The sequence below is a fragment of the Rhamphochromis sp. 'chilingali' genome (genome assembly GCF_963969265.1).
Source record: "Rhamphochromis sp. 'chilingali' genome assembly, chromosome: 16".
Lineage (NCBI taxonomy): Eukaryota > Metazoa > Chordata > Actinopteri > Cichliformes > Cichlidae > Rhamphochromis > Rhamphochromis sp. 'chilingali'.
This window is the reverse complement of record NC_137943.1, coordinates 17,458,099-17,476,681: the sequence shown is the minus strand read 5'-3', so window position 1 is coordinate 17,476,681 and position 18,583 is coordinate 17,458,099. Positions and strand designations below refer to the sequence as shown.

Genomic DNA, 18,583 nt, shown 5'->3' with positions numbered 1-18,583 from the left:
AAGGCGATGCCAATGGAATGCTTTCCAGGTGGTATTGCATGGTAGATCAATGGATCAGTCCCTTCACCACTGGCTAAAATGCAGCCCAAAGCATGACACAGCCTCCACTGTGTTTTACTGATGGCAGTGTACACTCACTGTTGTACCTCTCTTCTGACCTCTGTGCACACTCACAATGATTTGACGAAAAATTGATATTTGGATTCATTACTGACCTGTTGGAAAGGTTATTATAGTTAACTCAAACGAAACTAAAAACCGATATTGTATGGGGGAAGATTGTTTTCGTTTTAGTTAACACAGCTAAAAATAAAAACTAGACCTTGAAAAAAATTAACTTGTCAACTTGGACAGCTAACTAAAATAAAATAAAAATTGTTAGTTTTAGTATTTGTTAATGTGGTAAAATATTTATTGTCATTGTTGTGTTTTTATTGTAATACCTGTTCTTGTGCAGTTTTGCATACCTCAGCCTTTTCTTATTGCTTCCATTTCTTGAGCATGGTTTCAGATGGCCCTCCAGCGAGACCATTTCTAATGAGGTTTCAGTGAACAGCAGAGGGATCAACTGAGGGCCAGATGTGTCTGTCGGGTCCTGTGTCAGGTCTTTTCTGGAATATTTTCAGATTTCTTCAGAAGATGACTTTCAAAAACTTTTCATTTGTTGTTGATACTTTTTTCAGACCTGCTACTCATTCTTCTGTCCTCCACTTGTCCAGTGTCCACAGATTTTCTTTAAGGATACACAGCACACCGCACTAAGATATGCCAAACTTTCATGTTGCGCCAAGAATACTATTTATTTTATGCCCGTCGTACAGTGTTGCCATTAGCCTTTTTTGTGGATTCACCCAAACAAATGGCAACAAACTAGATGTTTGGTCTAGTTTTTCAATGAAAAGATATATAAAAAGAAATATAAAGAAATAAGGAATGGCTCAAGACTTTTGCTCAGTGCTGTATAGATATAAAAATACCACTTTGGACTGAAACTTGGATGTTTCACTATTTTCTGACAATATATATATATAAAGTATAAAAGTATTCAGCAGATTCATGAAAAAAAAATCAGCTCTAGCATTAACTGATGTAGTTTTTCTTCTTTTTGTCATGTACAGTACAGGGTGAATATTCCTAAATATACTGCATATCTGAATAGAACTAAGTTGTGTCAAATAGGAGTCATATTCCAAAGCTCCTTTTCCCATGTTTAGGTTAATCCAACCATGTGTTTGTTCACCAGCCAAGTGTTAACAGGGGTTTCCAGAACATGCCAACCTGCTGTGAAGTCTCTATGATGGAACAGCTTCACATTGTTCATGCCACAGGATTTTGATTTGAATGTAAATTATCCAAAAGTCTTCAAAGTATCCAAAAAGCAGATGGTGCCACATTGTCTGTGCGATTCACTCAAACAGATTTTCCTCAAATTATGTTTATTTATTCATTTGCCTGCGAAGCCTGTGGAAATGCAGCTCAGCTGACTACCACGGTTAGAAACTGTACATCCATGTGCTTAAATATAGACTGGTAACAATTTGAAGGTAGCTAGTGAAATCACATTTTAATAAAATGTAGTCTACAGTTATACTTATTGTATTATAATTGTATAATGTACATTACCGGTACTGACAGTCATTCTGCTACATGTTTTTTCACCTAATGTTTCATTATTATTGAATGCACCTTCAGACAGCAGCTCTTTAAACCTGCACTCGAGCCAGTGACTCAGTGTTTTTGGTACTTGCAGTAAATGTGATAATATTGTCTTTTCTTTTTTGTTCTTTTGGTAACAATCATTAAGGGAGAAGATCAGATAAAACACCATCAGCGTTGTCAGAAATTGTGCTTTCACCGTGAAAGAGCATTGAAATGTCTTTATTTGAGAAAAGTCAGTCGTGTGTTAACAAAACATAGTTGATCTAGTGACAAATGCAGTGTAACATGCTGTTTCAGCAGCATAAAAATAGCTATATGTGGAGATGATCGTTTCACATATTGTTGATTGGCAGGACTGATGATATTTGGTGTCAATTGTGCTTCTAAAAACAAGTCTATAGTAAGATCAGAAGAGGAGACAGGAGAAACACTATGTTTGGGTAAGTGCAGGAAGTAAGTGGGTAAGATGGCTGAATCACTGTGTTGTACATCTCCATTAGCCTTGCTGGCAGGTATGGAATGTGCAAGATTTTTCCAGATCTGTTGGGAAGAGAGGCAAACAAAAACAATTGGAGAATGTCGAGTATGAATGTTATTTTATCTGGTACAAGATGGTACAAAAGTAACATTTAAATGCTAAGTAATTTCTGCAGTAGTACAAACCTGGAGTAGTTTCGCTGCAATGTCTCACTGCCTTCATGGCTTCCATGTAAGGATTTCCCAAAAACTGCTCATAGGTTGTTCCCAGTGGTACCTCATGGAGACACTTAGTGGAGTCCTTGAAGAGGAGGTTCTTTCCATTTTCTGACTGGAACATTCTGAATGAAGGATCGGTTCCGGTGTTTCCAAATCTGGCCTAAGAACACAATTTAGGTTTGAAGCAGTTATTTAGTTTAGATTTCTATTACACTGGTTACTTTACTCATTGAAACCGACAGAATGTGGAAAAACAGAAGTCATCATAACTTTTGTAACTATTGGTTTTTGAAATGCCAAGGTCCCCCCCACTTGAGATCAAGTGCAAGTACAGTCATATCAAAAAGAAAGTTTTCACAGGACTCTATGCAGTTGTGACAAACTAAGTACACTCCATGATTCAGTAGCAAGTAGAATCAACTTTGGGAGCAGTAACTTGAAGTGTTTGTGCCACGTTGCTGTGAAAGAAGCCCAAATCAACACCCCTCCACCACCAGTTTCTACTAGGTGTTTGTGCGAATATGTTTGATTTTCAACAAACGTGGTCCTGTACATTAAGGCCAGACGTTTCCACTTTGGTCTCGTCCGCCCAGAGAACATTGTTCCAGAAGTCTCTTGGTTTGTTCAGATGCAACTCTGCAAATATATATAGCTGTCCTGCTATGTTCTCTGTAGAGAGAAGCGGATTTTTCTTTCCAAACAAGCCACATTTGCTCAGTATTTTTCTAATTCTGCTGTCATAAGCTTTAACTTGTTAACTGAGGCCTGTAGAGTCTTAGATGTAGCCCCTACAAAGGGACAATGTTAAAGTTGTCAGAGTTAATTGGCAACTATTTGAAAAAATCGGTTAAAAATTCATTGTTGTGCTCAAAACAGAATGCCAAACAAACTGTATGCAGCTTCTGTAATGAAAGGATGCTTCTCTATTTCAGACTCAGCATCTGTGTCGGCTAGAGAAGTTGAACCTTGATGTCAGATTTTTGCACTGGGAATTCAGTGCTTTGAAACAACAACAATTTTATTTTAAGCTCTTATTTCATTTCAAGTAGCTATCTTAGACTTTATCACAAACCTGCTGTTCCTGAAGGATGCGGACCACCTTACTGTGGCTTTCTGGGCGTGTCACCACAGCGTGTGCAGGCACCTGAGCCAAGTTACAAGTGGCATATTCACTGATCTCCACTGGTCCTTTCCCAGGGCAGATGAGCTGGTAATCAGAAGATCTCAGATTACGAGCCCAGTCTGGACCGTTACCTTCGATAAAGAGAGGTGGAATAAAGTTTAGAAGCTGTTGTAATGTCATCGGAGCAGGTAGTGCAGATCAGTGCAGTCCTCTTACCATTGCTGTTTTCTGTCACAATTGTGTGTTTAATGAAGGCAACATCACCACCACCCTCAACCAGACACCTGTAATGATATGCCATACATCATGACTTTGGAGACAAAGAGTGAAGTTGGGGGTAAATGGCTAACCAATTAAAAATTACACCTTATCACTGCTAAAGTTCACAAAAATTTTAAAAACGATTAAAAAGTTCTGGTTTTAGGAGGAAAACATGCTTCAGCTCTTGACACATTCTTGGCTGTTTACAAAAGAAATATATAAGAAAAAAAAAAACCATAACAGTAGCTGGCAAGATTGAGCAAGATTGTTTTCCTCTGCTTCCCGTCTCTTTGCTAACTTTCTCCTTATACACAAACTTGTATGCGATGCCATTCTGTTTCTTGCTGTACCTAAAGGCTCCAGCATAACCGTAGTACTTCTCATCAGCGCTGGCTTTGCATTTGGCCTGGTCTCCCACAGCTTTACCGCTGCCGACGCACAGAGAACAGAACGGAGAGTTGGGCTCTGCTCCGGGGGCACAGCCACTACTGAAGAACTTGGCTGATGAGAAGAAGAGATGCAGAAAGAGTTCCACAATCAGCAAACCTCTCTTTTGTCAAGGTTAATGGAAGATTGTGGCTTTTGTTTAAATACAGATTCATCACGTGAGTCATCTAAACAAACTTTTTTAGAAAAAGGGGAGTTGCATGATTTCTGTGGGTGGCTTTAAATTTCTTTCTGTTGGTAAAAGAAGGAGAAGCTTGCAGTCACTCACTGAAGTCACAGTCATGTTCTGTTTTGTAGATTTGACCCATGGGGATGTTCCAGCCAGCAGTTCTGCCGATTCCTGTGTGGCAAGACTTCTTGCCCTTCAGAGTGTCCCAGGTCACCCCTGAACCCTTCTTTACCACAGCAACAGCATAGTATGAGGAGGATGTGACTGAGAGTGGATACGGGAAGTAGAGGTAGACATTTCAGATGATTCAACTGCAGAGAGACATTCATATAAATCTACTCTGTCACTGATTAATTTGAAATTAATCCACTTTTTAAAGGTCATCTTTCATTATAATGGTGGACACTTACAAAGCCGGAGCCACTAAAATTTTAAACAATGTACAAGCAATACCTTTGAGCTAAATGCTAGGTCTCCAGATTTATGTAAATGCTCAATTTGGGGATTTATTTAGTATTGTTTTTTTAATCTTGGTTGTTTGTAATGCCATAAAGAGACTATATCCTTAATATATAATGAAGACAAGCTCCATCCACCTGTTGTTCAAAGCTTCAGAAGTTTCAGAGGATAAACTAATAAATAAGGATTCCTTGAACTGGTTGTTCATATAAAGCTAGTTAAATTATAGTTGTAGTAGTAGAGTGGTAGAGTCCAAGGATAAAAATACAAATCTGGTCATCAGCACAACAGGTCATTGAAGTTGTGTTACAATTAAAATAATGCACTTCGAGACTTTTTAAAAAATTTGTCCATATCATAAAAAGAAGAGGAAAAAGATGAAAGTTTACTACCATCAGAGCGGCTGCACAACTCTGTGAGAGGAGACAAAATGAACAAATATTACTCATAAAAAAGTTGAAATAAGACACAGGATTGTGTGTGTGTTATTTCTTCTTCTTGTTATCTACCTTGCACATACTGCTCCACCATGACAGGAACCAGGCCACACTTTCCAGCCGTAAACACCTGACCTCCATCCACGGCCACTGCGTCGGCCTCTTTACGCTGCGGGGCGATTCAAAGCAGAGATGAATGTCACAGAGTGGAGACAAAAAATAATAAATTAACAGATTTTGATATTTCCTCCAGAGTTTACCATAATCTTCTTCAGGCACTCTTCAACTGTAGGGGCGTTCTGGCATTCAATGGAGGTGGTGTCCCCAGACACACTGCTGATGCTCCACGTGTCACACTTTGCGGTCTCAGCATGGCCCACAGCACACCATCTGATGGCAGGGGATGCATCGTCTGATGCCTGCTCTAGAGAGGGAAGAAAGACTTAGACATAAGCCAGACTGACACCTGACTAACAATTGCGTTTCTGCCTGTCTTGCTTGTGTTCTTTACCTTTTTTAAGGGAATGGACGATGCTCATGTAGTTCGCACCCAGATACAGGAAGGAGTCTGTGTTTGGGGGCACCCTCAAGAGCCTCACTGTTGAATCTTTGAACATCAGGTTCTTGGCGGGTGCGTAGGCTTCAGATGAGAAGAGGTTAAAGCTCTGAAAAGGCAGCAAGTGAGATGATTCATTAGGAAAGCAATGAGGCTGCTGAAACACAAGGAATCAGAATACGCTGAAATTAGATGTTATTCAGTGTACTTCCTACGTGGTCAGTCTGAACTTGGTCAAGGCTCTGCCAGATCAAGTCGGCCAGCTGTGGATCCTTGCGAGTAACAACAGCGTGAGCTGGCACTCTGGCTAGGGAGCAGGCTTTATAGTTGTCAATAGGTGCTCTGGTGTTGTCCTTGCACAGCAGCTCGTACGATGGCTTATCCGATTCTGGAAGTGTGATATGACACAGGTTTTACATCAGTGTTTTTCACAGTTATCCTTTCCCATATTTTGTAGAAGTTTCAGGGCGTTTAAGACGATTTTAATCAATGGAGAAAATGACATTCTTGGTCAACGTGATTGCTCTGAAATTTGCTTTGAAATTCTGCTCAACTTGTCCTTGACTTGTGCAGTGTGCAACAGTTGTATTTGTATGTCATGCATGTTCATCAGGTCCCCTCTTGTCCCTGTCGCTTTTCAAAATGAAACTTTTAATCTTGGTAAAGCTTTTTTTTTTTGATAAATAAAACCTGACAATGCTATGATTCAGTGCTTCTTTACATGTTAGAATGGATAAAGGTTGTTGTGATACTGACCTGGCACAGTGAGATGCTTCACAAAAGCCACATCTCCAGCTCCCTCCACCAAACACCTGTCACAAAAGTCATATTATTACAGATAAAAGGTTTGGCTAAATGTGTAGACGTTTATGTTCACTAATGAGAAGCATTAAAAAGTGGACACTGACTGAAAGGCTCCATTGTAGTCATAGTAAGGCTCCCTCTGGGACCTGGAGCAGTCTCCCTTGCACAGTTCACACAGCTTGCTGCCTCTTGCTGCCCCAGGGGCACAGCTGGCATGGAAGAAGGTGCTCACAGCTGCATAACAAAAAACAAGGCCAGGGTCATAATTTAGAAAAGAAAACCAAAACACTGACAATAGAGCCAGAGTGTCACCACTGTCTCCCTTTAAAGACAAATATGAAAGTTCCCATATGCATTTTTATCATTTAGAAGTTTCATATTATACTGTGTGTGCAGAGTTTGCATCCCCTTGCATGGGATACTGCATACACCAGTTTCTTTCATGTTAGGTTAATTGTCAATTCTAAACTGACCATATGTACGAATGTGAGTGTGGGTGGTTTTCCTGTCTTTTCCTGGCCCCTAACAGACTGGCAACCTTTCGCGCCTCTCACCCTGAGAGCCAGGCTCCAGCCCCTGTGATCTGGAATTGGTTAAGAAGAAGATGGATGGATATTGATTTGTTCAACTGTCTAACAGGCCTAACTAGTCTAAACAGACTAGTTTTTGAACTTCAGTAAATTATATTTAACAAAAGGAAGTGTTATAAGTGATAAGAAGTGCTGACAGGCACAGGATTTTATAATCCCTGGGCAGAAGCCAGGTCTCTCTTGGAAATGACATTTTTAATCTCAATGAGATTTTTTTCCCTGGTTAAATAAAGGACTAATAAAAAAAGAAGCTAGGTAGCCCCTGTCTGTTTCTACTTTTCCTGTAGTTTTGATCCCGTCAATAAATTCTTGTCAGTAAAGCAAATAAGTGTGTTTAATTGTTTCTCAGGTGTCCAGTTTCTCATAAAAAGGTCTGATCTTATTGTCCTTTGACCATACATGCACTAAAACTGTCAAATGTTATTAGCTAACCAGAAACAAAAAGTCCTTTACCCTCCTCCAGAGGTTTGTCTTCAATGCCACCCCACTCAATAACATTCATGGTCACCAGAGATCCTATGGGAATGTTCCAGCCTGCAGATTTCCCCAAACCAGTGTGACATGATTTCTTCCCCCTGAGATCTCTGAAGCCAAATCCAGTGTTCTTCTTTGCCACAGCAACAGCATAGTAGCAGGTGTCCGTACCTGAATGAATGAAAAAAAAAAATGGATATAATATTATTGAAACAGCTAAATCACATTCAAATAAAACGCTAAACATGTTCTTGCTTGAGCTTATTTCATTAGGCTACTAACGACAGCTGATGACTAGACATACCGGCGCCATAGTCCTCAGCAATGATGGGATGGAGGTCATAGTTGTTCAAGCCAGCAGTGTAAATGTCCCCACCATCCACAGTAATGGCATCTGCTTCACCAGCCTGCCGGAGAGTATTTGCTGTATGACTGAGGTCAAGTCATTTTTACATAGAATTTCACTGGATAAGTTGAAGGCATTGGTAGTTTTTCCCCCACATTAAATACTTAAAGGGGGGGGGGGGGGGAGTTATTCATCCTCAGCAAACATGATGCAATCATTTTGAGTAAAGTGAGTAAAGCTGAAATATATAAAATCAAATGTTTATTTAATGAGCTAAATAATCATCAAGGAAAATGTGCTTGGTATAAACTGAATCCATGCCAATCAAATAAATTTTATTTGACAAGCTTCCATTAAATGTAACATTTAAATTGTATTTATGTAACCAAATGAAATTGAATATTTAGATACAATTGAAATAGTTAAAGTCAAATCATTTGGTTCGGATTTTATTTTTTTATTTTTTAACTCGACTCTATTTTTCTAGAACACTCCACAGCAGATACAGTTAGTTTATCTTTACTTTAGATATGTTTTAGTAGTAGTTCGAGTATGAACCTACTCGAAGAAAGTGAAGAAAAAAAAACAATAAAATGAAGTCATTACATTCACTTATTTTTATTTAAGTAACATTTCAGAATAAGCCGAGCACTGTGAAGCACTTCAGTTACATTGCGTTTATAACAACTGCCCTGGTCAAAGTCTATTATTGAGTATTTGTGGTTAATTTGGTGCTCTGGATGTAAAAAGCGCTCACCTTAATGGCAATAATGCACTCGAGGGTGTTTTCTTTTTTCACACAGGAGAACGCAGGAGCCGCAGCGGCGAGATCTAAACATTTACGCAATTCTTGGTCCGACTTGACGCACCATTTCACCTTCTGAGAGCCGGGTCGGGCGAACGCGCTGGCTGTTAAAACACATGGATGTCAGTTTGGATTGAAAATGTGATGTCATGTGTGTGATTAAATATAGTAGTGCGGGGCTGAAAAGCTTTTACCGAGCAGTCCGAGCAGCGCCACTAGGAGGAGGGGCTTCATGTTGGGCGGTGGGGTCTCCGGATCAGCAGAGCAGAGAGATTGGGAGGCTGCTCGGGCTTTTATAGCAAACCTGAGTGGACCGGGACAAAAGATAAAAATGCCAGAGTTTGCTCAGGTTTCCTAATGTGTGCGCATGTGGGGGCGCACGTGTGTACTTTAGTGTGCAAAAGACAGAGATTAGGTTTCATGGACAATCTGAAATTGCCACATAATACGAAATAACATTTAGTCATCTGAAACAGTTTGTTTGCACAATTTGAAATCAGAAATATTTAGAGATGAGCATATTTAGGATACACGTGCAGGACCAAAAATCTTTGTTTTCAGGTGGGTTAAAGGTTTGGTCAGAGGACAAAACATTCTGCAGCACAGAGTCTAAACTACATTTAAGAGTAAAAAAACAAAACAATAACAAAAACCCCTGGAGTTTTTACTGCAGTAAAGCATTCTGGTCTCAGGACTAACCAGCCACGTGAAAAGGATTTTGGTGTCTGAATAAAAGTATATATGGCACAATGTAAAAATACTCCACATGTAAAAAGCCCTGCAATGGAATATCTTCATAGTCATGCTGAAGTTAACTTAAAAAAGAAAGAAAGAAAGAAAAATCTAAACTTTGGTTCAGAATATAACTCTGGACTGCTTAAAGTAGAGAATTTAATATACTCATGTGATGTTTTGCAGGAAAGAATGGATGTCCTGAAATATTTGTTGTGGAAACATCTGTAAAATATTTTAATTTTTTAGTAAATACGTGGAATAGAAGTATAAATGCCACCAGACTTTATATAGCACACAAAATATTGTATTTCTTGAGAAAATGTCTTTATTTTGCAATTTGTTTTTTAATTTAATATAATTGTCTTTATTCTGTATCCAGAAGTGGCATGAAAGTTTCATTCAATATTCATAATTATTCAGCCTCTAAAATCAGAACCTGCAAACTTTTCTTTTGTTTTTTTTTTACTTGGAAAAGTTGCAGTTTGTGTGACCCACTTGGGAGCTGTGTTTACAGAGTCAATATTACCCAATGCAAGCACTAAGGTTCATGCTGATTTGCACATTTGACCGCTTCCTTTATTCTCAGCCATCAAATGTAGAGATATCACATAATACCTCTCATAATACATTTCATGTTTAATGATGCATGTTCGGTGGTGTAACTTTGGAAGATCCAAAACATGATTCTGGATGGATTTAATACTTAATGTAGCAACATTACTGTAGTACACCATCCTTTAATATTGGATAAGAAGAAGAAGAATATTTGCTGTATCTAGAAACTACTTAGTATTTCTGGAATTAGGAGACATAATTTACCACTCACAATGAAGTAATCAAAATAAAATATTATTATTGTTAACTAATTAACCTAATTTTTACAGCTCTGCAGAGGACTGCACACCATCCTGTGTCCACAGCCAAAGCCTGTGTAAGTGAAAACTGATCTATTTTTTATTTTGCATCATCTGCTTTTCTTTCTTGCTTCTGCAGTGTTTTATTATCCAAATTCATTTTTATTCATGCAGTTTTTGTTCTGTGCTGCTGTGTCCGTTTGCAACTTTAAATGTCTTACTTGGCTGAAGCAGGTAAAACTTAAAGGAACAATAGGAAACCTAAAATAATCATTTTTAATAACAGAATAAGGTCCAGTGAAGATGATGAGTAGCAGAAGTAGCTAAATTATCCCTTATATCAATTTTAAAGATAAAGGTTGGACCCATCCAACTTTGAAATTGGGCCAGCCATGAATAAAATTGATAATCGGAACAAAAAGCACATCTCTTCCATGCTTCTTTCTTTAAAAAAAAAAAAAAAAAAAAAAAAAAGCAAAATAAGAGGGAAAGAAATATTTATGCAGATTTTGCTCCCAGCTCTAGATATAATAACACATAATTGTGGAATAGGTGATTGCAAGTATTAATATTGCTATGGTTAAATTTACTTTACAACATGAGGAATTAGTCCAGCCATCTTATCAGGGTCTCTGATACAGTATTATTCACCATCAGCTGAGAAATCAATATGATACCCCTGAGTATTGAGAAATGTTTACATCTAAAATAAACCCATTCCACAAAGAGGACAGTTCTGAGTAGGGAAAGTTTGAGTGCACATTTTTAAGGTGTTATGCTGACCTTAGAGTGGGCTTGCAGGAAGTACCCCTAAATAATACAAGCAGGGAAAGTACAGATTGTAAAATGTTTCTTTTTTTTCAGGTAATCAGCACAAATGTGTGACTTGGAAGATAAACTAGCAAAACTGAAATGTGTCCAAAGGTGAGTCTGCAGATTACACAAGTCTTTATTTTGAGAGATTAAAGTCCTCAAAATCAAGATAAGCTTACTTTATAGACTTATCTATGAAGTAGAAACTGATCTCCTGCCAAATAAAGTTGTACCTTATCAAATAGTTGTAATACGCTGATAACAAACATATTTCTGTGCTTTAGATTATCAGTTACATTTATCGTTATTATAATTTTGTATTTAACTTTATTTTAATAAATCATGACTACTTCCCATTCTAATCAGCAGGACGAAACAGTGTGATGATGTGGGTCATGATGCTCAGAGCGCACTTCACTGGACATCTGTGGGAGATGCATGGCAGGAACCTGGCACCGGTTGACTGTCTTTCTTTGGCTGTGTTTGTGCATGCATGGTAAGCATTTGTGAGGTTTTGTAGTTCTTCTTCTCTCCAGGTCTTCAGTTCCTTCACTTCCTTCCCACAGTACGTGAGTTTTTATGTTTTATGCAAACTTGGCATCATGATTGCCCCATACGTCCAGCTGAGCCATCATACTCCAGCTTTGTGACACAGCAGAAACAGGGTCAGGACACAGCCGGGGGAAGGCGGCTGTAGTGTTTGACTGGTGGAGGAGGAGGTGGTGTTGTGAATGACGGCCTCCTTGTAAGAAAATCCATCACTCAGTGATACAGAGAGGGTCGAAGTCCAAGTAGCGCCAGGCTGCCATTCAGTTTTTGTGGAATGATTGTATTAATTGTAGGACTAAATCCCAGGAGGAGACACAGGAGTCCAGGTTAATCATTTCTGTGTATAAGCATCTCTTTCTATTGCTAGGGTGCGGAGTGTGTTTCTATTAGGTATACACTGGACAGATATTGCTCATGCAGCTGATCTGATGGGGTATTTGCTGCAAGGGTTGTTTATTTTCTTGCCCTGTTTTGTGTTATGAACCTAAAGAACTCAGATGAACCAGAAGAAATACAAATGAATGTTGTGGGCATCTGAGGTATGTAGTCTGGAATTGATCTTGAATGATTTTAGCCCTCGTTACAGTGTCTGTCTTGTGAGTCTGCAGTTCAATCTGAATGTTGTGCTTTTGTTAATCTTTGCTGACACTTCACTCAGAACTGCTTGGGCCATGAATTGTCTTTCATTTGATTCTACAAAACGTTATTAATCCTAACAGAAATTAATTCATCATGGTGGTTGTTAGGTTTGTAGCATAAACCTATTCGCTGGAACGTTAAGACAATATAATTACACTGCAAGCAAGACACAAGTAGGCAAAGTTCTTCATGTTACTCGTGCACGGGAGAGAACCGGACAACCGCTTGACTCCAGTTGGTCTCGTCCGTCCTCCTGTAACACTGCCCTTTTATTGAGGTTACATGAATATGCATAGGTTCATTAACATACGACGTCTACATACACAAAGAGTACCGTGTGTGTGTGTGTGTGTGTGTGTGTGTGTGTGTGTGTGTGTGTGTGTGTGTGTGTGTGTGGACTGCTGATCAAAGGGTCAAACATCCTTGGTCAGGAAGAGGGTAGCCTCCCCCTCACCCTAGATGGTTCATCCTAGATAACACGGTGAGGAAGTCCTGCAGTTCATCTAAACAAAGAGCACTTAGACTAGAACAGACGCAACTACGTTAATCCTACCATAAAACAATAAGACACGGTATGACCTCTCATGCTCCCAAAGTGCTGTCTAATACACACAAAGTTTGCAGACTATCAAGGATCAAAACCTCTACCAATCTACAACTAATTACAAAACTCTAAGCATATATAAGTAAATATTTCTAAGCATAAATGACAATCAACAATACAAATCTAACAGTGGTTAACTCCTGCCGCACACACTAGAATTAAACATTTACTCTATAAAAAAATCAAAGAAGATTATTGCTGTCAGTCCCATTTTTAAAGGACTTTGAGGTGCTTGATAACACACCTGGCAATCCCGTAACATACCTGTCCAGCTTTTGCAGGCAGGACCGTTTCTTGTCATAAGATCAGAAAACAGAACCAAATAAAATCGTCACACAGTTCTATATTTTTATATGTGGCTGTGAACATGAATTTGAACACCATTATTTGTCTTTGTAGCTTTGTGACTGAACTTTCTGAAGTGTAGGATTATTGCGAAGGACTGCGTATCAGAGATTATTGTTCGCTAAGTCATTCTGACTGTGCTGAGTCAGAGGAGATAAGCTTATCATCCATGGCTGTTCTCCTAGAGTACACAGAGCAGGGGAATAACAAAGTACTGTAGTCTGCATAAACGGGTGAGCTTCAAGAGCAGATGCTTTGTTGTATTTTTTATGGTCATCTTTGTTTTTAAGGTTTTGTTCCACTGTGCATGCAATAACCCCTTCAGGTGCAGGTGAAATGCTGTGTGCTACTGTAAGATGTGAAGGCGTGTTCAAGGCAGGCGTTTGAGTGAGAGGCAACACTGGAGTTAACTGTGACACATGAGCCAGGAGTGATTCATCTTGAGGCCCACACATGAGTACACTTTGAGAAAGTGTCAGTTTGTAGAAAAACATCCATCTCCTCCATCAGGAATCAGAGACATCGGGCTCCTCAGTTATTCATACTGTTATTACGTCACTGATAGAAATGGTGACTTTAATTGCACCTTCAGTAGAGATTGACATTAAAGTGGAAGGAGACATATTCAGAGCTGCTTCTCTGATACCTGAACAGCCGTCATTCTGAATTATTCCTGTCATACAGTCAACTCCAGGAAACTCCAGGAGTTTTTGGGCAATGTCACCACACTGGAGTTTAAATAAACAATCAAGATGTTTAGGAATTTCAGCGATTTTTCTAAACAGATCCCCGTTTTCAGAGGCTCATAAGTGATTTTAAGACTCACAGGCACTTTCATGGCAAGTTGAGGCTTGTTCCCTCATCAATTCATGATATACTTGGCAAAAGATCTGGATTTCACTCAAGTCTGAGGGCAGATGATGTCATGGTTAACCTGTAGAGAAATGATAGGAAGACTGGAGGATCATGCTGAAGTGAGTTACTCAGGTGTGTTTTGGGAAACTGGTGGCCAGTTATTGAAAGATTTATGGTGGCACCTTGCTTCTTTTTGCTCCTGGACATTTTCAGATATTCGTATACTTTCCCCAGAATCTGTGTTTTTACACAATCTATTGCAGGTCTACAGAAAAGCCACTGAACCTCCATGCTAGGTTTTCATTCTGGGATACACAATTACATGCAAGGATCTTATATGAGCTAATTTGCATCTCTTCCTGTTATGAGCAATACTTAATGGATTTCAGTCAAGTTGTAGTAACTTGTAACTTTTTGTTGATTGAGTTAAATCCATTTCATAAAGAGTACAAAAGAAAATGTGCAAAACCTGCAAGAGTCTAAAAACTCTCCAAATATGCATAAATATTAGTGGGTACTCCATGGAGGTCATAAAATTGGGACTCCTAAGGAACAAATCAAAGGTCAACACATCAAGCACCAACAGCATCTTCACTGGAGCTCCTATAAAGTTTTCAAACTCTGAAAAAGCTCCCCAGGGGACACAGAAGACTAAAATCCCAGTCTGAGTACTGGTTCATGTGATGTCCAAACTGAACTTTATGTCTAAACTCAACCCAAAAATGGCTCACTGTTTATTAACTGTTATTGATTTGTTCTGAGAATGAGCTAAGAGGTAATTAGACAACTGGGGTCACCAGCCTTTTATGCAACAGACAAACCCTTTGAACAAACAAAGCCTGAGGGCTGCTGTCCTGCTGTGTCATTAAAATTTCAGCACCGATTAATCAACTCGGCTTCAGTGTGAAATTGATTTAGGTCATTGCTACTCGATGTGGGCTTTTAAACTGTTGCTCCTTTATTTGGAGGTACCAGAAATTCAGCAGGGGAAAAACACAATTTCTCTGACTGACTGACAAAGTGAAAAAGAAAATGCATGTTTTAAAGAGTTTCCTGCTCTGAAGATGTGACTTTGGAACACACAGTAATCTCAGACTTGCGAAACTTCTGATGGGCTTAACGATTTTTCGTGGGGGGAAATGGTTTTAGCTGTTCTGTTTTAGTCAGCAATAAAATTTCCCTTCGCCCTCCTGTGTTTATTCACCCTTGTCCTTTACACAAAAAGCAGGAGGTGAAAGAATGATTGTCTCATACTGTATTATCCACACAGCGAGGGGAGTGAAACAGACTCAAGACTCCTCATCTGTTTGCACAGCTGCACACTATACTCTTTCACCTCTGACCACTGCCCCCCACACCAGGCACTGTTAATAACAATTTTCAGGTGTTGTCCAGGGATTTTTCTTTTGGAAAGATCTCATTCTAATCTATGAGTCACAGCAGTGGTCACATATTAGTTTAAAAAGACCAGACAACTGCTTCTAGGTGGGTGTGACAAACAATATGTCAACCCATCAAACTGGAAATAATGCCTGTCACACAAAGAGTTGATGCCAGTGATGCAGGAGCATCAAGTCTTGTATTAACTGTGAGATTTCTTATTTGCGAAGAAAGATGTTTTGATTGATTGGACAAAATTTGAAGCCAACATTCAATTTGCAGCACATACAGCCCATTTTTTATCCAGACCAGTGAAACTCCCATTTCAGTTAGTAAAAAGAAGTTTACCTACACACTTGGCTGTGATGTCTTAACCCTTTCAGGCTCAAATTAAACTTTTTGTTGCTAATGCACAACCAAGTCCTGCAGTGGTACTTCTGAGTAAAAAAAAAACCTCATAAAATATGTATGTGCCTGCCTCGAGAGGATTAATAAAAGCAGCCATGTAAATTCAACAGTATATCTTTGTTTTTCTTTATGTTAAAGAAATATTGTTTGGGCTTAAACTGCAAGAAATAAATACGCAAAATTAGACAACGTCTGGTAGCTCAGACTGTGCTCTAATTACAAAACAAAGCTTCTGTCAATTCAAAGATTTGATTTCAAAATTGCTTTTTGTGAACCCACTTTAAAAAACAACAAATTTTTTTAATAGCTGATGGAACTTTTCTGTCATTTAATTGTTTATCTGTCTCTTAATTACTTTGGCGTTGTATGAATGGCCATGGAGGAGACTTTATCAGCAAGAAAAATGAATGAAATCTAAATCTAATAAATCCATCTAAAAGTCCAAAATTCATGCCCTCCTTCATATTTTCCAAAGTCTTCCAGTGGACCAGATAGTGGATCTTTGCTGGGCTGCTTCTAGTCCCCTGGCCTTATGATTGTTACCACTGACATAGATCACTGTAACATTTTTAAGAAACATCACCTCTTTTCTTCCAGGACTGGACGCCTGAGTGAAAAACTTAAACACAGAAAAATCTCTGGGAAGGAAACAGCTCATACTCCACCACAGAAACCCCTGCACCAGTTAACACGTGCATGACTCCAAGTGACGAAACGCTACGTCCAGATGAACAGAATCAACTTTTGGAGATTTACTTACCTTGATGATTGAGAATGCATCAAGATACTTCCTAAAACTTTTTTTTTTTTTAATCTGAACAGTTAAAACTTAAAACACTGCTTATAAAATATTGGTGTCAGTGTCTTTTTGGTCTTAGTGGAATTTTCACCTGCGTTCGGGGAATTGTTGGTATTTAAGGTACGTTATCACCACCATCTGTCCATATTAAGAAACACAAACCTGCTCAGTCTGAACAGACACACAGAAAAGTCTTTAACAGCCTCAGCACAAAAAAAAAAAAAATCTAAATACACCGCTCCAAAAAAATTAAATTAAATTAAAAAAAGTTACAGGAACACTTAAATCACACATTGGTTCTTGATGACAAAATATTCAGGCTGAAAGTTTTTACTGATACACACTGTAATTTGCTGAGAACAAAATTATGTAACAAAAGCCAGGGGAAACCAAAATCATCAAATCACAACAAAAAAGCTATAAATTTATATCAGAGTGATCAGACTAATCTGGCTCACTAATGTTTACAGCCTCAATGTGCCTCCATGCACTTCAGACATCTGGGTACGCTCCTGGTCAGACAGTGGATGATGCCCTGGTTCATCTTCTCCCAGATCCTGGATCAGAGCATAAGTGAGGTACTAGATAATCTGTGGGACTCATAAATATTGTTCTAGGGCCATGATACCTATGCCTTTACCACTATGGCTACACACTGCCCACACGAGGCAAGGCACCACTCTGCACCAGCAAAAGATGTAAAGTGAATCTGAGGATTTCATCTCTATACCCAACTGCTGTTGGCTAACACACGGAGGTCTCTATGCAAGGAAATCCCACTTGAGACCACCACTGCCCAACCTGTCATACTAGATAATGTTGCAGAAAACATTCACCACAACGTCTTCAGACTCTTTCATGTTGTTTAAAGGTGGTCTGCTCTCATCTGTGAAGAGAACAGAGCACCAGTGGCTAACCTGCAAGCTCTGGTGTTGTCAGGCCATCACCAATTGAGCTGCTCGGTGCTGTACTGTGAGCACACGTCCTACTAAAAACTGCTGGGCATTCATGCCACCCTCAGGTAGTGTTTCTATCAGAAACATGCTCAAGTATTCCAGTGGAAGTCATTTTGTAGGGCTTTGGCAGTGCTCCTCCAGTTCCTTCTCGCATCAAGAACCAGATACCAGTCCTGCTGCTGAGCTGATGCCCCCTCTGTGGCTCTGTCTAGTTCTCCTTGTGCAATAACCCATTTACACCTTCAAGGCTGTACTAGGAGACAGAAAACTTTGCAACTGCCTGTTTGCATACGGTATCACAGAAGAGCTGGACTAACTGGTATCATTTCATGCTGCCACTGATGGCAAGGGCACTTCCAAAAAGGAGAACTAGAGGAAAATCAGTCAGGAGCAATAGTCTGTGGCCTTCCCTGCGCAGGGGGGAGTTGCCTGTCCAGTGCAGCTGTTGTCACTTCATTTGGACCAAACCAGGTGGAATGGATCCCCATTGGGAGCTGTGGTTACCAACTGAAAAGTTTAACCATCTGTGTTATACTGTGATGATCAAGTGTTCCTGTCATTTTTTTGAGAAATGTGCATTACACATAAGATGTAAAATACTCTTACTGGTTTCACCAAGGCTCCAGGAATAAAACATGTCAAAACGTAGTATGGACACACTAAAAATGCTTAATCTTTAAAGTGAGGTGCACTACACATTTGTGTTCTCAGTAGTTCCAGCTGAATCTGAAGTTATTTACTCTGTTAGCTGTTCAAGCGTTTGGGGTTTTAACTTTAAATTAAAGCCACACAAACGATTCAAAATAATAATAATAAAGAA

The 18,583-nt window shown here is 39.2% G+C and overlaps 1 protein-coding gene and 1 long non-coding RNA gene across 2 annotated transcripts; one reads left to right on the top strand and one right to left on the bottom strand.

Moving 5' to 3' along the window:
* Positions 1 to 1,857: 1,857 nt before the first annotated feature.
* On the bottom strand, positions 1,858 to 9,130 carry tfa (transferrin-a). The gene is made up of 17 exons (XM_080906831.1): positions 9,021 to 9,130; positions 8,779 to 8,930; positions 7,980 to 8,082; positions 7,655 to 7,846; positions 6,716 to 6,845; positions 6,564 to 6,619; positions 6,023 to 6,195; positions 5,763 to 5,916; positions 5,512 to 5,675; positions 5,324 to 5,420; positions 5,207 to 5,227; positions 4,455 to 4,619; positions 4,090 to 4,240; positions 3,695 to 3,762; positions 3,428 to 3,609; positions 2,323 to 2,515; positions 1,858 to 2,199 (listed from the first exon to the last, which is right to left on the bottom strand). The coding sequence occupies exons 1-17, from the start codon at positions 9,058 to 9,060 to the stop codon at positions 2,156 to 2,158; spliced, it is 2,085 nt and encodes a 694-aa protein (XP_080762957.1). The 5' UTR covers positions 9,061 to 9,130; the 3' UTR covers positions 1,858 to 2,155.
* A 1,103-nt stretch (positions 9,131 to 10,233) lies between these two features.
* Positions 10,234 to 18,456, top strand: LOC308412461. The gene is made up of 4 exons (XR_013974578.1): positions 10,234 to 10,492; positions 11,280 to 11,339; positions 11,595 to 11,724; positions 16,606 to 18,456. It is a non-coding gene; the product is annotated as an uncharacterized lncRNA (long non-coding RNA).
* The last annotated feature ends 127 nt before the right edge of the window (positions 18,457 to 18,583 follow it).